At 52.1% G+C, this 18,840-nt stretch overlaps 1 protein-coding gene across 1 annotated transcript in view; it reads right to left on the reverse strand.

Annotated features, from left to right (window-relative positions):
* Positions 1 to 1,226: 1,226 nt before the first annotated feature.
* Positions 1,227 to 18,840, reverse strand: part of SHANK2 (SH3 and multiple ankyrin repeat domains 2) — a 138,389-nt gene continuing 120,775 nt past the window's right edge. The window contains exons 11-12 of the mRNA XM_019654662.1: positions 17,392 to 18,839; positions 1,227 to 6,451 (exon numbers count right to left, since the gene is read on the reverse strand). Coding sequence (XP_019510207.1) covers positions 5,884 to 6,451; positions 17,392 to 18,839 — 2,016 coding nt within the window. The 3' untranslated portion in view covers positions 1,227 to 5,883. The remainder of the gene's footprint in view (positions 6,452 to 17,391; position 18,840) is intronic.

Here is an 18,840-nt window from a genome sequence, read left to right on the forward strand (position 1 = left end):
TCTGCATCTTACACAGGCCCAGGGCTCGGCCACAGTCAGTACTCCAGCTCACCCGTGACTCCTGGACACGTACATATTCCCAGCAGAGGCAGCAGCATGTGGAATGGGGGTCCCTAAGAAACCCCAGCCTCTCCCAAACCACCCCTTTCGATTCTCAGATTTTTGGCAGCATTTGTTGCCTGAAACGAACAAGTTGGATATGCAGTTGGCTTTGGACTGGCAAACAGAGCACTGATGATAGTCTGTGAGGCAGCAGGCACAGGGTAGCTCCTGCTCCTGAGATGTGTGTTTAGCAGAGGAGCCCAAGGAGATGCTGATAATACAACCCATGGTGTCTGCCCCCTGGGCAGGTCAGTGGCCTGCTTGCTGATGGGTCCCAAGAAGATGGGGCTGCCGCTGCTCTGAGCTGGCCAACCCGTCCTAGACTTTCACTACTGCTGTGATAGTTCTCGCCTCACAGGCAGTGGTAGTTCCTAACATGTACGATGCCACAGGCTGCTCAGGGAAGACTAACATTTAACTTCTAGTAAATGGAGCATGAGAGCGTGGAGATGAGAATTAGACTGATGTTCTTCTTACATCATTTTCTTTTGTAAAAGGAAAACAGGCTGTATTGCCACTCCTTTAACTTATGAAAAATGTAAATAGTTCTTCTGGGATGAGTGGCCTCAATCACTAAAAATATTTTTAACAAAATGTGAAAATAATAAGTACTCGTTACTTGAATCAGCATTACCAGCAAGTACCACCGGGGGGCGACACGACACAAGGCGAGGCAGGTCAGAAAGCTCGGGACTCCTGGCCAAACGCCCTCTTTTCCGTGGAAATTCTTCAACACGTTTTGTATTTTAGCTAAATGAAAATACTGAAAATGATATAGTAGAGAGCACTTTTAACGGAAAAGTAACTGATAACACAATCTTATTTCAATTTTCTTTTTATTTTTTAAATGACTGTGTATGTTCCACAGTCTTATGATGAGAAAGGCTCCAGAGCCATGTCTAGGTCTTCTCAACATTTCATTTCTCAAATCGTTTTTGACTTTACGTTGTGCATTGATATGGGCTTCTCAGTTCAGAAAACAAGGCACTATAACTATTTTATCAGCTACATTAATACAGTGAAGATATATTTATCCTTTCATTAAATATACAGCATTTGAATACAATATGGTTTTATGCAGATCAGGTTCAAAACACCCAAGGCACACACTTTATTTTTTTCTGTTTTTTTTGTTTCTGTATTTATTTGAAGGCTCATATTAAAGTTCCAGAATTGCTATAGACAAAGAGTTCCAGAGTAGAAGCAATGGACAGTGATTGTTGTAATTTTAAACACAAAACAGTAAAGACTGTGAAATGTAGAAACATTTACAGGAACAATAAACAAAATCACTGATACAGCGTGAATTAAAAATTGAAGTGATCAGGTCTGCTGAAGTCTGAGAAACAGGTTTGGAAATTACCCACTTGCCCACAAAGCACGTGCAGGCGGTCCTGTGTCCACGCCGCTGCTGTGCTCACCCAGCCGCGGTGGGATTTCCACACACTTGCGTGTGTACGTGGATATCTACAAATACGGAACGACATTCCAGTTCCCCAGTTATTAAAATGCCTCAAAGTACAAGTAAAAGATAAAAGTCTTCCAACAATTTTTTCTTAACGAGAAACGGATGCATTTATCTAGGAAAAGAGCTCTAGAGGGAAACCATTGGGAGGTGAAGCTGGGGGTGGTGAAGATCTGGGAGAAACCCTGGACGGTGGGTGAGGCAGGAGGACGTAAGTGAGGTACGAAGACTGGAAATTTTTATGAACATTGAAACATAGTGGAGAAGGTGCCCAAATAGAAGAGACTGTCTGGGAGCTAATGACAACTTTTCACTGAAGAGGCCAAAGAAGAGGTTCAATTTGAAGTTTAAAATACGCCTCCCTGCAGTGGGAGGGGAGCCCATGTCTCCCGACAGCGCTTTTCCAAGGACATGCGTTCTCCTGCCCCGAGCCTCAGTGCGTGCTTGCTTAGCAAGACACTGTTTCTTTACGTTGGCCAGACAGGCTGCCCCGTTCTGAACCCTCATGGCTTGACAGCAAGAAGACAGGTTGTGGGTATGGGGAAGACCTCTCCTCCCAGGAGAAAGCGCCAGCCTAGCTCACTCTCCCATGACTCCCCAGCCTCCATCCCGAAACCAGAGGCAAACCAAGCTTCAGCTGCCCTCTGACAGCAGCGGCCACAGACGGCCACGTCAGCATTTCCAGTTCTGTGCTGATCATGTTGCCGCCTACACATTGGGAATCCATGAAGGGAAAAGGAACCAAGGCAAATAAGCTCAATGAAAGAATTTTTACTCTGACGGAAGATCGCCTGGTCCATTTGACAGAGGTAAAGAGGCTATGCTGTTCAAATAACCTACATTAGATTGCAAGTTTGGCAACTTTTTGTTTAATTCAGTTATCACTGTTTGCAATCAGAACCACAACCTTAGTGCAATAGTATATTTATTTTTTTACAGTAATTTTGGTTGCCATACAAGAGATTTAAGGATTGGGAGAAAGTGCAAATTACAGGAGCTTATTTTCTGTTTTTAATAAAGTTGAAAAAGAATAAAAGCACAAAAGTAACAGAAACATAGATAATGTGAACATGTTACACAAACTATAATGTGAAACAGTTTCTAAAAAACAAAAAAAAATTTGCTAATGGAAAAAAAATCAATTATTTGTGGACCACACAAAAAAAGTCATTGCCAAATCACCTGGGTAGTGCTTGCTTGCTCAATAACTCAGGAAAAAAAAATCACCATTTTATTAACTAAAATACCACAAATAATTCACTTTGTGATATGTAAAGTTCGGCAAATCAACAGTCACATTGAGTCATTTTTATATTGTGTGTTAACTTAAAATGCACAGATACCCTGGAGAAGGTATCTTGGCCGGTATACATAATTTACATCTCGAGAGATTTTGGTTTGTATACACAATATTACAGAAAGTAGGCATGTAAATGCAATTTATTTAAATTACAGTATATAACAAAAGTTGATCTGAAAACCTGGGGTAGTATTAACATGGTTTTTATGTGAGCAGTTTAACATTTGTTCCACCATTAAAGAGGGTTGTGTACTAGGGCCTGGTCCTAACGTGTCCCGAGGGGGAGAACAGTGGGTGGCGGTTTGAATGGGGAACTATTGCTTTGTGTGATGAAATCCACAAATGGAGTGGGACTGGTCCATCTTGGCCATGTGTGTTTATTTTGTCGGTCAGTGCAGGGTCTGATGGGTTCTGTTACAGTGCTATAAGACAGTGTAAAAATAAACAACTTCATCAGCACCTGCTGGCGCCTGGTTGGCTGCAGGTGGCTTGAAGTCTCAGAAAAGGGAGTAATAGCCAGCTCGCACCGACTGGCTACCAAAGTTCAGGAAACCGAAAGCCACCATTGCGATCAGTTATGATCTCCCAGTGGTTTCCTTGACTCCCATTCTGTCTAGCTGTGTGCCCGACACTGAGCATAGAGGTAATGCCAACGGGAGGAGAAGGAGAAAAGCGCCATTGTGGTGCAGTGGTGAACTGATGGGGTTTTGCCTGTTACCAAATGGAAGACGAATAATGGCCAAACCACCACCTTGACGTGTTCCGAACTACTGGGCAGCCTCGGCAGCCCACCGACTGCATCTTGGTTTGAAATTTCTCTAGAGTGATATTCATTTCGTGATGGAAAAATTGAAGGGACATGGAGGTACCGTGCCTTAACATTCAATTGATTTCAGGTTGGATCGGATCAGTCAAAGACAAAAGATTGATGTGCAAAAGGTTTTGGAACAGAGAGGAAGGTCCGAAACTCGGTTTCCAATTCTGGGGCATGTGGCTGGGAAATCGTGGTGTGTGAGTGTGTGTGTGTGTTTTTGGAGAAACTGCTGCATTGTGAGTTGTAACCACTTTTGAGGAAATAATTATCCTTCAGTGATGAAGTTCTAGCAAAGATATAAAATATAACACAGCTCTGCTGGTTCAGATGCGTCCAAATAAGGTTGATTTTAAAAAGGTCATACTTTTAGAATTATTCCACAGAAATAGTATTATTAAATCACAAAAGTTGTTTTTCTTTAACTTTCTAGCACTGAAGTGGCACAAAGGCTGCCTAGTAGACCAGCCACTTTTTTTTTCTTAAAATATTGTGCTTATAAACTATCTGTACAACTATTTAAACTTGCAGGAAAGAAAGATTTTAAATTGCTAAATTTTACGTGTTCATTCTAGAGCTGTTCCAGACCTAATCAGACACTTGATTGTGAGCATAAAAAAGGAAAAAAATCATGTTTTTATAATTAGAGATGGGCTAGGCTAGTTCTGAAATCATAATAAAAGCCAAAAACCTGACATTCGAGTTTCTTCCAAATGTGACAGAATGTGCTGGAAGCCTGACTGGATGTTTTGCGGCCCATGTGCAATTGGCGACCTCCCTTGGAAATCAGAGGTATTGTTACAGGGGAGGGGGCACTCCAGGGAAAAGAAAGCGACGGGGCTCGAGAAAGCCTGGCCAGAGGCCCGCCGGGCGTCCAGGAGACTGGTCTGCTGTGTCTCCATTTATCTGCTCTGCAGCCCACCTTCTCGTCTCAAGCCTGGGTCCTGCCATACCCTCTGGGCTCTCAAAAAACCCGCTGTACTTACAAGTAAGACAAGCTGCTGGGGCTCTTGGACTCTCAGAAAGAAAGGGGCAGACCCCCGAAGTACCCACCTTCCCTGGCCTCAGAGAGCAAAAGGGCTGTTCAGAGATGCTGAGTGGCTCAGCTGAGATGCTGACTTACCCTTGGCCGGGCTTAGAACGGAGCTCACTGCGCCTGCCCAGGTCCCGGTGGAGAGAGCGGGTGGCTGGCAGCAGCACAGGCCCCCCCCACCAACCTGGCGGCTCGTCCTTTGTGCCAAAGTGGGAGCTTGCCTGCTTTGATCTTTACAGAATTCAACACACTTTCGATTTTAAACAGATTCGGAATGGCGGGGATCCCCGGCCTCAGTCCTGGACGGGCACTCCTGGCAGATAGCTACTCTCGTCCTCGAGACTGGACCCAGGCAGCTGCATGCTGGCTGGTTCCCACAGCCAGGTCTCCCCTCCTGCTTGGAATCGTGACTTTGTGCTTTGACTAACTCCACGTGACATCTGTTTGGCCACTTCGGAATTATGCTAAGAGATGTGCAGAAATAAAGAAAGAAAGCTAAGCAAAGCCGGCACGATCCCGTTCAAACTCCCACCACCACCAAGACCCTCATGGTCAAGAACTGTGGATGCACATCGCAGGAGGGGGAAGCTCAAGAATCTACAGGGAAACAGCTCCTCCACCATTCAGGCCCAGAAGAGGCACCGGACAAACACGTGGGGCGCCTCACTGCACAGCGAAGGACAGGGAAGAAAGCGCATGAGTGCTGAGCGCCGTCCGAGGGGCCCCAGCCTGAGGCAGGCCCGTGCGGGGCCTGGGGTACCACGGTTGCCCCGAGAGCAGAGGAGGGAGGTCTCAGGAGGTATCTGGAGTACATGGCGTCTGCCTGCAAGGGCCAGGCCCCGAGCTCATGGACGGGAGTCTCCTGGGCCCGGCAAAGTGAGGTCACCTGCGTGCTGGGGTGCCAGCTGTGAATTCCTTCCCAAGTTAGAAAAACTCCCGCCCCTTGTCCCGGTGGACAGAACAGCCCAAGAAACCCCCACAGAGAGCGAGTGGGGGAGTTTCGGGGCCTTCGCTCAGCTGTGTCATGAGCACACCCAGCATTTCTTTGGGTACCAGGAGACACACCCGTGGAGTGGGGTTGGAGCTCTCAGGCCTTGCTTGGCCTCCCAAACATCTCAGTGTAAGCCCATCTCTACTTATAAGAAGTCTGTAAAGGTCAGGAGCAGCCACCCTTATCTGTCCAGCAGCTGTTTCAGAGCCCTTTCGATGTTCATTCTGTGTCCGACGCGAGTCACCCCCAGATCTATTAGGTCTTCCTTCTGAAGGTTTGGTAAGTGGCTGCCATCGATCTCGTTGTCCATGAAGGTCTCCTTGTGTTCACCCAAGTTGAGACTTTCCAGCCAATCCGCCACGTCTGGTTTAGTCCACAGGTGGACAGGTTTAGTTGTAAAAGGCTTATTTGAGATTGGCTGTTGCAGTATCGAGGGAGACGGTGACCTGCTGCGTCCCGCTGGGTTCAAGCCAAACAGGTCCCCGGAAGGGGGCTGGCTCGGAAGGCTGAAGACATCGGAGAGAGAAGGGGAAGGAGATGCGGCGGCAGCGGACAGGGGGCCAGGCAGAATCTCTTTGTTCAGCTCTGTTGGCGAGACCATAGGGCTTGGGGCACGTCTTGTTCCTGAGGTCCTACTGTCATAGTCGGGGGGCCGGCTCTGCAGGGTGATGGGCTGGGAGGTCCCAGGGCGAACGGTGAAGGTGACTGTCGTGCTCCGTGTACCTGAGACGGTCATGACCTCTGGGCTTCTGAAACGGCAACGAGAGAGACAACCATCACAACCTAGGTCACAGCAGGTCAGCAGGAGGCACATATCCAAAGCACACGAGAGTGAGCGCCCAGTGACAGCTGCGCTGGCAGTGAGCACATGATCTGCCATGCCAGGACTGGGACAGGGAGATGGGCAGGAGGCAGAGTGTGAGGAGATCCGAAGTCACACGGCAGCCCACCCACCCGACCCCAAGCTGGGGGGCTGGACGGGTCTGCCTGTATCGGCAGAGTGCGAGGAGCAGTGAGCAGGACTGGTGAGGCAGTTCTCCGGTGGCGTGTTTGGTGACATCAGCAATATGCTGGTGGAAAGGACACCTTTGGCCTGTGTCAGCGATGAGAGCTGTCCCTCTCAACTGCCCATCGGGCCTCGGCCTTGTGGCTGAAAGGACCCATCCAGGGAGGGGCTGGCCCTGTCTTAGTAAGTGGGAGCCCCACAGCTACTGGAGGCTCTCCGGGCTTGAAGAAACCCACACCACCAGAGAGCAAGGAGGAATTAGCTCAAGTTCAGCCTGTACTGACGCAGCGTCAGAGGGCCGGCTCCTCAGTGACGCTGTCCAGCATCGGCTGGGCCATTGCGTTCCAGAATGAACTGAGTCACTCAGTTACTCAGAGTTCTTTAGCCCCACTGAAGGCAGTGTGAGAGGCTCGGGATGCATAATCCTTACCAAAAATCTGAAAGGAATTCCACTCTGCCAGTGGTGGCCTCGGGAGTCCTTGGGACTGAAGGGGGGACGGACTCAGTTCTTCTAGGTTCAACCCTTCCTGGCCCCAGTGAGAAGGGTGGATGGCTCCAAGGCAGGAGGTTGCCTCAGTGCCAGAGAAGTCTCTGGTCTTTGTGCTCACCTACACGGAGATGGCCTTTCTCTACCCAGCACCCTCCCAGGTGGACAGGTTTTGGCCAGGGCCTGCAGCTTTCCAGCCACTCAGAGGACAACTGCTCCTTTGGGCTCTGGCTCGTGCTCGTCTCTGCTGTCCCCAGACTGAAGGCGTGGCCGTCCGACCACCTGACAAAGCCACAGCCACTGGGGAGGGGACAACAGTAGGGGTGTATATCTGGCCTTTGGGGCTCATCCACATGCATGTGGACAGACCTGCCCCCTTCTGGAAGGAACTATCCTACCAGGGTTCCTGCCTCAGGATCTGGACATGAGGGGTGTGTTGGAGTCCTGGCTCTGCCAACTGGCAGCCTATGGGTCTCCATGTCTCCGTGTCCAAGATGGGCTCCTCCCCCTCTCCAGTAGGGAGACTGGGGGGTGGCTGTGTCAGCTGCACAGGTGCTGACCGGCAGTGAGAACTGTCGGCTGCAGCGTCTGAGGGACAGGGTCAAGGAAAGCAGTGAGCTGGAGACAGCCCAGTCTGCTTGCTCCTGGTCCGTCTTGTCTTTGGGCTGTTGGTTTTTCTGCCACTGAAATATCATGGGGTGAAACCATCAGTCGGTTACCTGGGTGCCTCTAAGCCTTGTGACACTTTCCCACTTGACGGTAGTCATTGTTCATGTATGGAATATGCCACGTGAGGAAGCAGCAGCAGATCTGCAGAGGGACCTGTGTGGTCCCTCTTTGATCCTGTCATAAGGAGTGGCACTGCCAGGGCCAGGTGGCTGCATACTGGACCGGGGACACCCATCCACCCACAGAGCGTTCAGATGCAGTTTTCTGGAGGGCTGGGGGGCCAGGGTGGCATTTGTTATGAGAGAACCCCATCCAGAATGGGGGTGGGGTGTTGGCATGCGGTTGTCCTGGTTACATCACCAGGTAAAGGCCCAGAGGTAGCCTCAGGTGAGACTGAGGAATGATTCCACTGCTGCTGGGCTCAGTTACTCAGAATCAGAAGATGCCTGGCTGGGCTCCTGGGCTGCCCAGGCAGGGGACAGGCCGCTCCTCTAGTATCTGGACCCAGGTGCGAGAGGTGGGCTGTGGACACAGCCAAGGTAAGAAACCTGCACACTGGTGCCCAGGAAGGCCCAGAAGACCCAGTCCAGTTCCAACTGGGGAGAAGCACTGCAGTACCCTTTGAAGGGGCCTCCCTCCAAGCCCTGTCAGCATCACAGCTGTGGACACATCTGTTTCGGGGAAGGCTCATTTGTTCCACTTGGATACAATTAAGCTGAGACAGTTGAAATAAAATCCTAAGTGTAAAGTCACTGCACTCAGGTGTCCTGAGTTGTTCGTGAGGGCCGAGGCCCTTTGGGGACAGAGAGGTCTTCTGTAAAGTGGTTAAACATCCTGCGCGAACACATCTGCTCAGCCAAGTACTGCCTTGGAGTCACAGTCCGGTGTGCTTTCTCTAACAGTGACCTTGCATGGTGACTGGGGAGTCCTCCAGGGGGACAGTGACTGCTTTAAACTGGGAAGCACTTAACAGTGGGCACCTCTGAGCCAGAGGATGGGTGTCAGCGCCACCCTCTGGAGAAACCCCAACCATTCCCAGGGGAGCTGAGACATTTAAAGGAAGGCTCTGCAGGGAGCTGTGTTTGTTGTCAGAAGCCAAGAGAGGGCTCTCCAAACACATGGGTGGGCAGCGGGAAGGAGAGACAGCACACCAGAGGTCAAGAGCACTCCCGCAGGTGGCACTTACGTCTGCTCAGCACGACCCTCTTCTGCTAACGCCCATCATGGGAGCAAGTGAAAATGACAAAACGGAATGGCTTGAGACAACACTGCAAAATTAATTAAAATAAAAAAGATGCATGTTTTGATGGCTGGAATGCAAGCAGTGGTTCAGAGACACCAGCTGAGAAACTATCCAAGCTGGTCCCTTTCCGGCCAAGGAGGGAGGGACAGCAGGCAGTTCCCGAACTGCCCAGCTGGAAAACCAATACAGGCATCATTTTCCTATTTAGAACAGGAACGCCAAGACCCTGCCTTTTCCAGTTGGGGATACTGGGAATATACAGAAGAAAAGCATCCAGAAAAAAGTTGTTACAGAAGAGGAAACAACAGCGTTGGATTGACGACGGCCGCTGCTCAAAGCCATCTGATCACCAGTGGGTACCCTTGCCCGGGCGAAGCCGCCTTTACCTTCCATAGTTTCGGAAGGGCAGGCCATCGTTCCTGCTCGGGGAGGGTCCCCACCTGTCCATGCTCTGCTTCAAGTCTACACCACCTGACAGAGCCCAGCAGCTGCTAATGGGGGCCACCCAATCTGGCCGAGTCCCGCTGGATGTTGCTGTGCAAAAGCAGCAGAGTTTGCAAAGTGGAGTGAGACCTGCCCTAGGCTGGCCCGCCCTGCCCTCTTCCTTGGCCATTTGATTTACTCCGGGTTAATCACACTCATATTCTTCACGGGTCCTCCTGGCTGCCGAGATCATTACGTTGCTAGGCAACCACTGGGTTCCTGGGTGGAACACACGGAATCAGCTGTCCTGATTTAGAACAGATGCATACACACGCGCGCACACACCCTCTCTTGGATTATCACTCTCCTGCCTTTTAAATCACATCCATGTGGCAGCACGAGAATTAGAACAAAAATCAGTTAATTGACACTCAGAGACGCATTATTCATCAGTCAGCACAAGTTAACGGGTGGGGGAGTTAATTTTCAAGTGGCCTTGCCATGGTGTTTACAAATTGCGTTTGGCTCTTGAAAGACGGCTGGGTTTGGGCCAGAGGCCGCTCTGTCTGCTCATTTGTCCTTCACAAGCTGGGGCCGTGGATCCAAACCCCGACAGCATGATTCTCATAAGCCTGTCCAGTTGGACCTCTGCATTTTAGTTACTGCAGCCTTCATGACAAACCCCTATCCTGCACCTAAAATGGCACTTAGGTCCAAACTGCTCTTGTAAGTTATTCTGTCTTTACAGCACCTCTGTAGGTGGGGCGTTAAGAGACAGAAGGGGGAGGGGCACCGTCAACAATCCGCCCAAGGCCCGTGTAGGCACCAGAGTCCATGCCTGTCACTTGCTCCACGCGGGATGTCTGCCCACTGAGTCCTCACAGTCGCCCACAGGCTCTGAGCACCATGAGGGACCTTTCTCTGCAGCCCCCAGGGCATGGCCCACAAGCTGTGCATCAGGAACTGTTGAATGGATGGTGGGTGGATATTATTAAGCTCATTTCCTGGCCTGACCTGGGATTGCCGCTGCGTGCAGGTCCTCCCACTAAAGTGTTCACATCCAAGTAGTTCCAGGGGGTGCCCAGTTTCCAGGGAGAAGTGTTCACCCCGGAATCGCTTTTGCTGAATGGTCCTGCGGTCCAGACTGGGAAGTGAGAACGTAAGAATCGGACCTGATATTGGCTGTTGATGAGCAAGGATGAAACGCTGCAGCTGGACTAGAAGAACCCCCTTTGACTACCAGTCCACGAGAAAACACACTGAAAGTTAATTTCATGATCCCACTAATTATCTACAGCTTCATTCACTGACATTACCATAACATTTCCATCGGTGCCTGAAATGATAAAGCCACTGTGAGGCTCAAGGTCACAGAACGCAGCTAAGCAGCTTGTACTGTTTGAAGTCTGTGGTCTGGGACCAGCTGGACAGAGATGATTCTTAACCCAAACTCATTTGCTTTACAATCAAGAGGCCCTCAGGATGACACTGCAGAGACAGGGCAAGGAGCTGGAGGCACCAGCAAGGGAAAGGGGGCCTTGGGAAGACAGTGAGAGGCTGGAGAGGGACTTGCCTAAGAACCAGCCATGCTCACCTCCAGGCAGCCTGGACCTCTCAGGGGCCTCCGGGACCTGGGGGTACAGGGGATGATGCTTCCGCCCCCCCCCGATCTGTGCCTCTGAGAGGTGCAGGCTAGTCTTTATCACCTAAGGAACCAGAGGGGATCTAGAGGGGATCCTGGGGAAATGCCATGCCCTCTGGACGGAAGCCAAAGGAGGGCCCCACATGCTTACAGTCACTGTCACTGCTCTGCTTCCTCAGACAGCGGAAGTGAGCGTGCCTTTCCACCTGCACACGTGACTAGGAACAGTTTTCTCCTACTGTGAAAACGATGCCTGGCGTCCTGGGTCATGGCTCCTTTGGTTTGTGCTAAGTGTGCGAATCAGGCATGCCATGTTTCTGTGGGTTCCTGGCTTGTCCCCGGAGCGCAAGCCCTTGGCCTAGAGCCGGGACCCACAGCAGCCTGCCTCCCGTCCGGCCAGTCTCTTCAGCATGGAAGCACTTTCTGGCTTCTGGGCTTTGCGCTCCATGTTCCCTGGGCTTGGTTTTCTGCACAGCTGGGTCCTTGTGTTTCAGGTCTGTTTAGATGTCACTTCCTTGAGGAGTGTTGTCTCCTTCCTGCACATGGTCAGCCTGGCTTGTCTTTGTTCCTCTGCAGCTCTTGGGACGCTCTGTGTTCATCTTGTCGTTTGCTGTCCATTTCCCCTCTTGAGAATGCAGCGCCCCACGGGAGGACAGACCTTGCGTATATTCTTGTTCAGCAATGAATCCTGGGGCTGGCATGGGGCCTGGCACATACGAGGCTGACAATTAAGTTCGCAGACTTGCCACCATGCGCTGACGTTGGCAGCACTGTATGAACAGCTCGGTGAGGTTTCATCACCTTGGTATATCAGTGTCTCACAGCTCTGGTCGTGACGACGTGTAGCAGTGTCTTGCTGAGTGGCATTCATTATTGTTGTGTGTTTTTGTGTGCTGTTGCGAGAATGAGCTTGAATTAGAGCAATGAACAAATGTTAAATTTCTTGTTAAACTTGGCAAGAGTGGAAGTGGAATCAGGGACATGCTAGTCCAAGTTTATGGGGATAATGCCATGAGGAAAATGGCAGTGTACAAATGGATTCAACGTTTTTCTGAGGGGAGAGAACGTGTCACTGATGAAGAGAGGTCAGGGCAGCCAGTAATGAGCAGAACTGACGAAAACTTTGCAAAAATTCGTCAAATTGTGCGTCAAAATCATCAGCTGACTGTGAGAAGCACAGCAGACTGAGGAAACGTTGATAGAGAAACAGGAATTCTTAACTGAAAATCTCAGCACAATAAAGGTGTGTGCAAAAATGGTCCCAAAAGAGCTTGCTGATGAACAAAAGCAAAGGAGAGTCGAAGTGTGCCAAGACCTTTTGGAGAGGCAAGATGATGTTTTGGGCCGTGTTATCACTGGTGATGAAACATGGGTGTAACCAATACGACCCTGAAACAAAGCTTCAAAGTGCACAATGGAAGTCAGCCAATTCTCCAGGACCAAAAAAGTTCCGTCAGTCCAAATCAAGAGTCAAAACGATGTTGCTAACCCTTTTGGATATCAGAGGGATTATTCATTATGAATTTGTACCAACTGGACAGTTAACCAAGTTTACTATGATACTTGGAAGTGCTGAAAAGGCTGCATGAAAAAGATAGAAATGACCTGAACTTTTCACCAACAATTCATGGCTCTTGCATCACGACAATGCACCAGCTCACACAGCACTGTCTGTGAGGGAGTTTCTTTCTTTTAAAAAATCATGGTTTTTTGTTTGTTTGTTTTTTAACTTTATTGGGGAACAGTGTGTTTTTCCCAGGACCCATCAGCTCCTAGTCAAGTTGTCATCCTTCAGTCTTAGTTGTGGAGGACACACCTCAGCTCCAAGTCCAGTCACCGTTTTCAGTCTAGTTGTGGGGAGTGCAGCCCACCATCCTATGTGGGAGTCGAACCAGCAACCTTGTTATTAAGAGCACATGCTCTAACCAACTGAGCCATCCTACTGCCCCTATGAGGGAGTATTTAGCCAGTAAACAACTGTATTGGAACACCCTCCCTACTCACCTGATCTGGCCCCCAATGACTTCTTTCTTTACCCGAAGATAAAGGAAATGTTGAAAGGAAGACATTTTGATGACATTCAGGACATCAAGGGTAAAACAACAGCTCTGATGGCCATTCCAGAAAAAGAGTTCCAAAATTGCTTTGAAAGGTGGACTAGGTGCTGGCATCGGTGCATAGCTTCCCAAAGGGAGTACTTTGAAGGTGACCATAGTGACATTCAGCAATGAGATATGAAGCACTTTTTCTAGGATGAGTCTGCGAACTTAAGTGTCAGACCTCGTACGTGGCAACCAGTAACTCTCTGCCGAGTAAAATCTGCCCAGCTTCCAAGGACCCAGGCCTCCTCAACTGTGCACCCCTCCTGTCACTGTCCAACCTAGGCCAGGCACTGGGCTGGTTCCAGGCCCAAGGACTGAGTGTCCAGTTGGCTTCGCAGTGTTGTGCCTTTGAGGAAGACATCAAATGCTCTAACATGAGAGTGCCACCCATGCCTGACACCTCTGAGGCTGTGAAAATCACAGGCATTGCAGATTACTGACCGAAGGGCTTTGAAAAGGAAATCCTTGTCATCGTCGATAACACCTGTGCATGCACCTAGTCTAGCATGCTATCGCTGACGCCGACAGAGTCATCCTCTTGGCTCCAGGCTTCTGAGGGAAGGGCTGGGGTCTGCAGAGTACCTGGTCCTGGGCTGGGGGCCTCCAGCCAGTGGCACAGACTGGGTGGGGAACCCTACGGGTTTGCTTTGGAGTCCCACCGAATGGGAGAGCCAACCAGCTCATCACAGAGACCTGTGTTCCCCGCAGACCACAGCTTCCTTCATGTGGCTCTGATCTGACGCTCTCTTCAAAGGTGAGGTTACTTCCTGGGCGGCCAAAGGAGCACTTCGCCCAGGAGTGCCTAGCAGCTCCCATCTTAGCAGGTGTTTCCAGATCAGGCCCGAGGAGATGCCTCTAACACTGTGTATGAAAGAACATGGCTTTGTCGTTGTCTTTTGGTGAACGTATTTATAATCATATCCAGATCTCACATCATCCCGATTTCCTGGAACAGCTATTAGCAGCAGCAGCTCATTCACAGCAATTAATCAAAGGTCTCCAGGTAACCACTGACCTGGTCGCTCTGTTCCTCCCGTCCCACCCAGTTCTAGCAAAGAGTGGGCAGGTTAAGCAAGAACAGGGAAGAAAGGGACTTTAAAAGGGGCGGGTTCAGCTGTGCTCCTGTCCACTTGGTGACTGGACAGCTGTGAGCAGCTCTGAAAACTGCCCCTTTCTCGGGTGACCAAAACATCTTTCCAGGGCAGTGGGATTCTGCAGTGTTGCCTGTGTATCTTCAAAGAGCAGGGCCACGTTTAAGTTTTCCCTAGAAGAGCCCATTTCTCTTCCCTCAGTAGGAATTCCCTTCATCCAGTTTTGTGCTGTTTTGCCCAGGGCCATGCACAGCTCTTAATTTTGATGCATTTAAAAGTGGCGGGAGCTGCCCAGGCAGGGGAGCCCAGGCTGAGAGTGTTCCGGGCTTGGTCTGCTCTCCAAATGGGTAAATACCCAGCCGATCAGGGCAATGGAGAGGCTCGTCCCTGGGGGTGTCTGGGAGAGGGACACAGGCAGTGGGTTGCCGCCTGTTCACACGAGGGCGAGCTGTGTCACATCCTGGGTAGCTCTGCCCAGTAGCCCCCATCCCAGCTTATCCTGGTTAGTATGCCATATTGGCTACAGCCCATGTCCATGTAGGACTTTGCCTGGTGAGGCTGTGAGGTCAGAAAAGCCAAGATCGTAAGTTCCTGAAGCAGCGGCCTTCCTCTTTGTCCTGGGGCCTCAGGACGACCTGTTCATAGTGAGCGGTGACTGCCGGTGACTGACCTTCCCTGGTACCAGCCCTGCCCCCACTGATCTCAGCCCTGCAGCTGTTAAGTCAGGGAGCTGCCGTTGCAGGTTCGTCCCTGGTGCTGCAAGAGGCCAGCAGCAGAAGCCTGACAGCTCCCTTGTGCCCTCCAGCCAAGCTCCCTGGCCGAGGGCCTGACCGCTGGCTCCTCTGCACAGTGGGAACAGCTACAGACCCTGCCTCAATGGTGCCCATGGAGCATGGTGCCCAGTGCTCAGTAAGTGCTTAACAGATGTCAGCTGGACAGAACAGACCAGGCGGCTGTTCCCAGCAACTGAGCATGGGTCAGAGGTGGTTCTGCAGCTACTCTGAAGGATCCAACAGGATGCTGCCAGGTGATAGGGGCTCTGAGGTCCCACCCACCTTGGGGACGAGGAGGGAGGCCCTAGAGTAGTGGTTCTCAACCTTCCTAATGCTGCGACCCCTTAATACAGTTCCTCATGTTGTGGTGACCCCCAACCATAAAATTATTTTCGTTGCTACTCTATAACTGTAATTTTGCTACTGTTATGAATTGTAATGTATCTTTTTGTTTTCCGATGGTCTTAGGTGACCCCTGTGAAAGAGTCGTTTGACCCCCAAAGGGGTTGCGACCCACAGGCTGGGAACTGCTGCCCTAGAGGCACATGTGACTCGGAGACCCACTCTCCTAGAGCCCCCGGGAGCTCATCCACTTGGGGGAGGAGTAGAGATGGAGAGAAATCCAGACACTGTTCCCATGGGGATTCTAGGGGAGTACAGCTCGGTGCAGGCTGCCCCTTGGGCCTGAACAGCCCCAGAATCACCTGCTTCAGCATCTTTCATTTTGGGCATTGCTAACGAGGGGACGCACCAGTCACAACATCGCCTGTGTCCTGGCCCTGCCTCCTGCGACAGTGCCCGGGAGAAGCCACTTGGCCTCTGTCTCCGTATCTCCTGAAATATGGGGACAGTCAATACCCACTCCCCTGCTCCCCAGCTGTCATGAAGATGAGTCAGCGTGTGGAAGCGTTTTGTAAAACATGAAACGCTTGAGATAAAGCATCTTAATTGTTGTACTTTCACATTGTAGCAACTAAAGAACTGTACTATTACATAAGGAGAAAGGGCTAATCCAGCCCGTTAAGATTTCCTTGATACGTCTGAGTATGTGCTGTGTGCGGGTATGTGCGTACATACATCCACCAGAAATGGGACCTTTAAAGACTTCCCCTGCAAGCCGAGGTACAACATCGCGCTTAGCGGTGGGTGCCCTATTAGAAGTCGGCGTCTCCTGAGGCTGGCCAATCAGCATTTCATTTCCCTGAGTAGCGGGAGCCATCCACGTAATTTGTTTACATCCACACTGAAAGATCACTGGAAACCTGTGGCGCCTGGCCGCAGAGAGATGCCGCTGATTAATGAACTTTGGTGTCTGCGTGGGGCCTGCCCAGAGGAGCAGGAAGGACTATATTCGTCAGGGCGGTGACACCTGAGTGTACACATCAGTGGGAGAAACTGATGAACACTGCTGCCTGGGGTGGGGACCTGCGAAACGGTGCACGTCACGGGGAAGAAAACCGAGAACCAAGAGGAACTGAGGGAGCAAACGCCTCTGCTGAGAATTACCCAGAAGCTGCAGCAGATGGTCGAGGGGTCTGTTCTAGGGTGTGGCCGCCTCAGCAGAGCCTTCTGGTCGGGTCTAGAAATGACCATTCCTAGTCTACCCTCAGTTCCAACAGCAATAACCTAAACTACAGGATACTGTGATTGGCCGACCTGGACAGCTGGACACTTTTCTTCCATGAGGTCTGTCTGCTGTGGTGCGATGGGCTGTTGGGAGAAATGCCTTTCACCCTGAATTCACTGGTGAAGCCACAACCAGCACCTCCCCAGCCCTCAACCAGCGAGCGATGGGAGGGGGGAGCGCCACGCACACGTTCGCACCCCTGCCATGCTGCCACCTGCTCTCAGCCCGGCCAGCATGGCTACCCTCCCAGACCGCCTCGGCGGAACTCGCTTTTGGCTTCTGCTGGGCTCCAGGATCGCCTTGTGGGTGGTGCCGGCCGAGAGCTGGAGGGCACAGAATGAGAGCCAGCAGAGCCGCGCTCTGGAAGCCAAGGTGGGGTGGCTTTGCACAGCTGCACTTGACCACGAGTCTGCACTTGAGCGCCCGTCCTGCCAGGAGGGATGGGGTCTGTGCTCTGCCGCACCAGAGTCCAGGAGAATGAGAGAAGCGCCACACGAGAGGCTCCACGAGCCCCCTCTTCACGGCCGCGGTGGCTGCTCCCCAGGGCGTTTCCTGGTCACGCTGCCCAGACGGGGCAGAGGGGCGCCCGGCGTGGAGAGGCTGCGTCTGACCAATGCGGGACTTACCTTGGAGCGAGGCCGGCCAGCTTGGTCCCCGTCGGCGAGTCTAGTCCTTCCCCCGGCTTGGCTGATTTCTCTCGGTTCATTTGCTGCAGGATCGAGTTCAATTCGCTGATCACGTTTGCCTTTGGGCCTGAGAGAATGGGGCTCTTGACCTCCGAGACATCACCCCACAACTTAGAGGTCCTTGGCTGAATCCCCTTCATGGTCGTGGGCTGGGCACCGCCGGGCGGCGGTGGGGGTGCAGGTGGGGGGATGACAAAGCTATCCACGTCCTCTTCCACGAGCGCGTCCTGGTGAAGTGCATTGCTTTTGGGGAGGAGGGGCTTCATTTTCGGCTTGGGAGGGACGGGGGGTTTGTCAGCCATCAGCGCCTGTCCGTCTGCATAGACGGTGCAGGTGTCCACATTCTCCCCGCCTTCGGAGGACAGGGTGGAGATGCTCGACACTGTGGAGATGGTGCTGGTGGTCTCCAGGTGGTGGTCGCTGCTGCTCCGGCTGTCCACCTCCTCGATCCCAGAGTCTGTGACAGTGTCAAAGCTTTCAGGCGGGGGCAGGAATGAGGCAGGCAGACAGTTTGAAAGGCCAGCCGGCTGCTTACCGTCTGCAGAGTTGGGTGGTTGGCTGGAGTTCAATGAAGGGGACGGGGAGGCGTCATTTTTCTTCTGCTTGACCAGGTCTGTGAGAGCGGGGACAGAAGCAATGCGGTCGTCGGGGATATCAAAACTGTTTGCAAACTCCAGGGGCGGAGGCAATGGCTCTGTAAAAACAAAATCCTCGTCCAGGTCCACGGAGGCCAGAGGGGGGGGAGGGATGCGGAATGGCAAGATCACCGCCTCCTCCACGGAGCCCGCCGTCACCACGGTCCTGGCGGCGGCGGCGGGCTCGGGGCCGGCGGAGATCTGTAAAGCACCTTCGGTTTGGGGAACACCTTCTGGCACCTCAGGCGGCGAGTTATCTGGCTTCATTTCCACGTCCGCTTGCTCATCCTCTTCCTCCAGGAAGTCTTCCGGCTTGGCAGCGTCCACCGTGTGAACCATCAGCAGACCGGCCGACTTCTGCTGGGACGTGTCCACGATGTTGATCAGCATGTTCTTCTTGTCGTCGCCCTTCCGGTCTCTGCCCAGGTCGCTCTCGTACTTGTTCTCCGTCTCCTGCCGCCTCAGGGGCCCCCGTGTGTTCTGCCTCGCGCCCAGAGGGAAGCCGACCTCCAGGCCGGGCCGCATTTTGGTGTCGATGTACAGAGGCTGGTTGAGGTCGGCCTTGGGGGCCTCCCCCTTGGGGCCCTGCTGGGACTCCTTCATGGCTCGGTCCCTCGCGGACAGCGCCAGGGCCAGCGGGGAGCTGGGGTCCAGCGGCCGCCCCGTGAGCGGGTGGACGTAGCTCTCGGGGCCGGCGGCCACGCCGCTCGTGGGAGGCGCCGCGGGGCCGCCCTCCGGCCGCTGGGCTTTGGAC

The sequence above is a fragment of the Hipposideros armiger genome, unplaced genomic scaffold (assembly GCF_001890085.2).
Source record: "Hipposideros armiger isolate ML-2016 unplaced genomic scaffold, ASM189008v1 scaffold_228, whole genome shotgun sequence".
In the NCBI taxonomy this organism is placed as follows: Eukaryota; Metazoa; Chordata; class Mammalia; order Chiroptera; family Hipposideridae; genus Hipposideros; species Hipposideros armiger.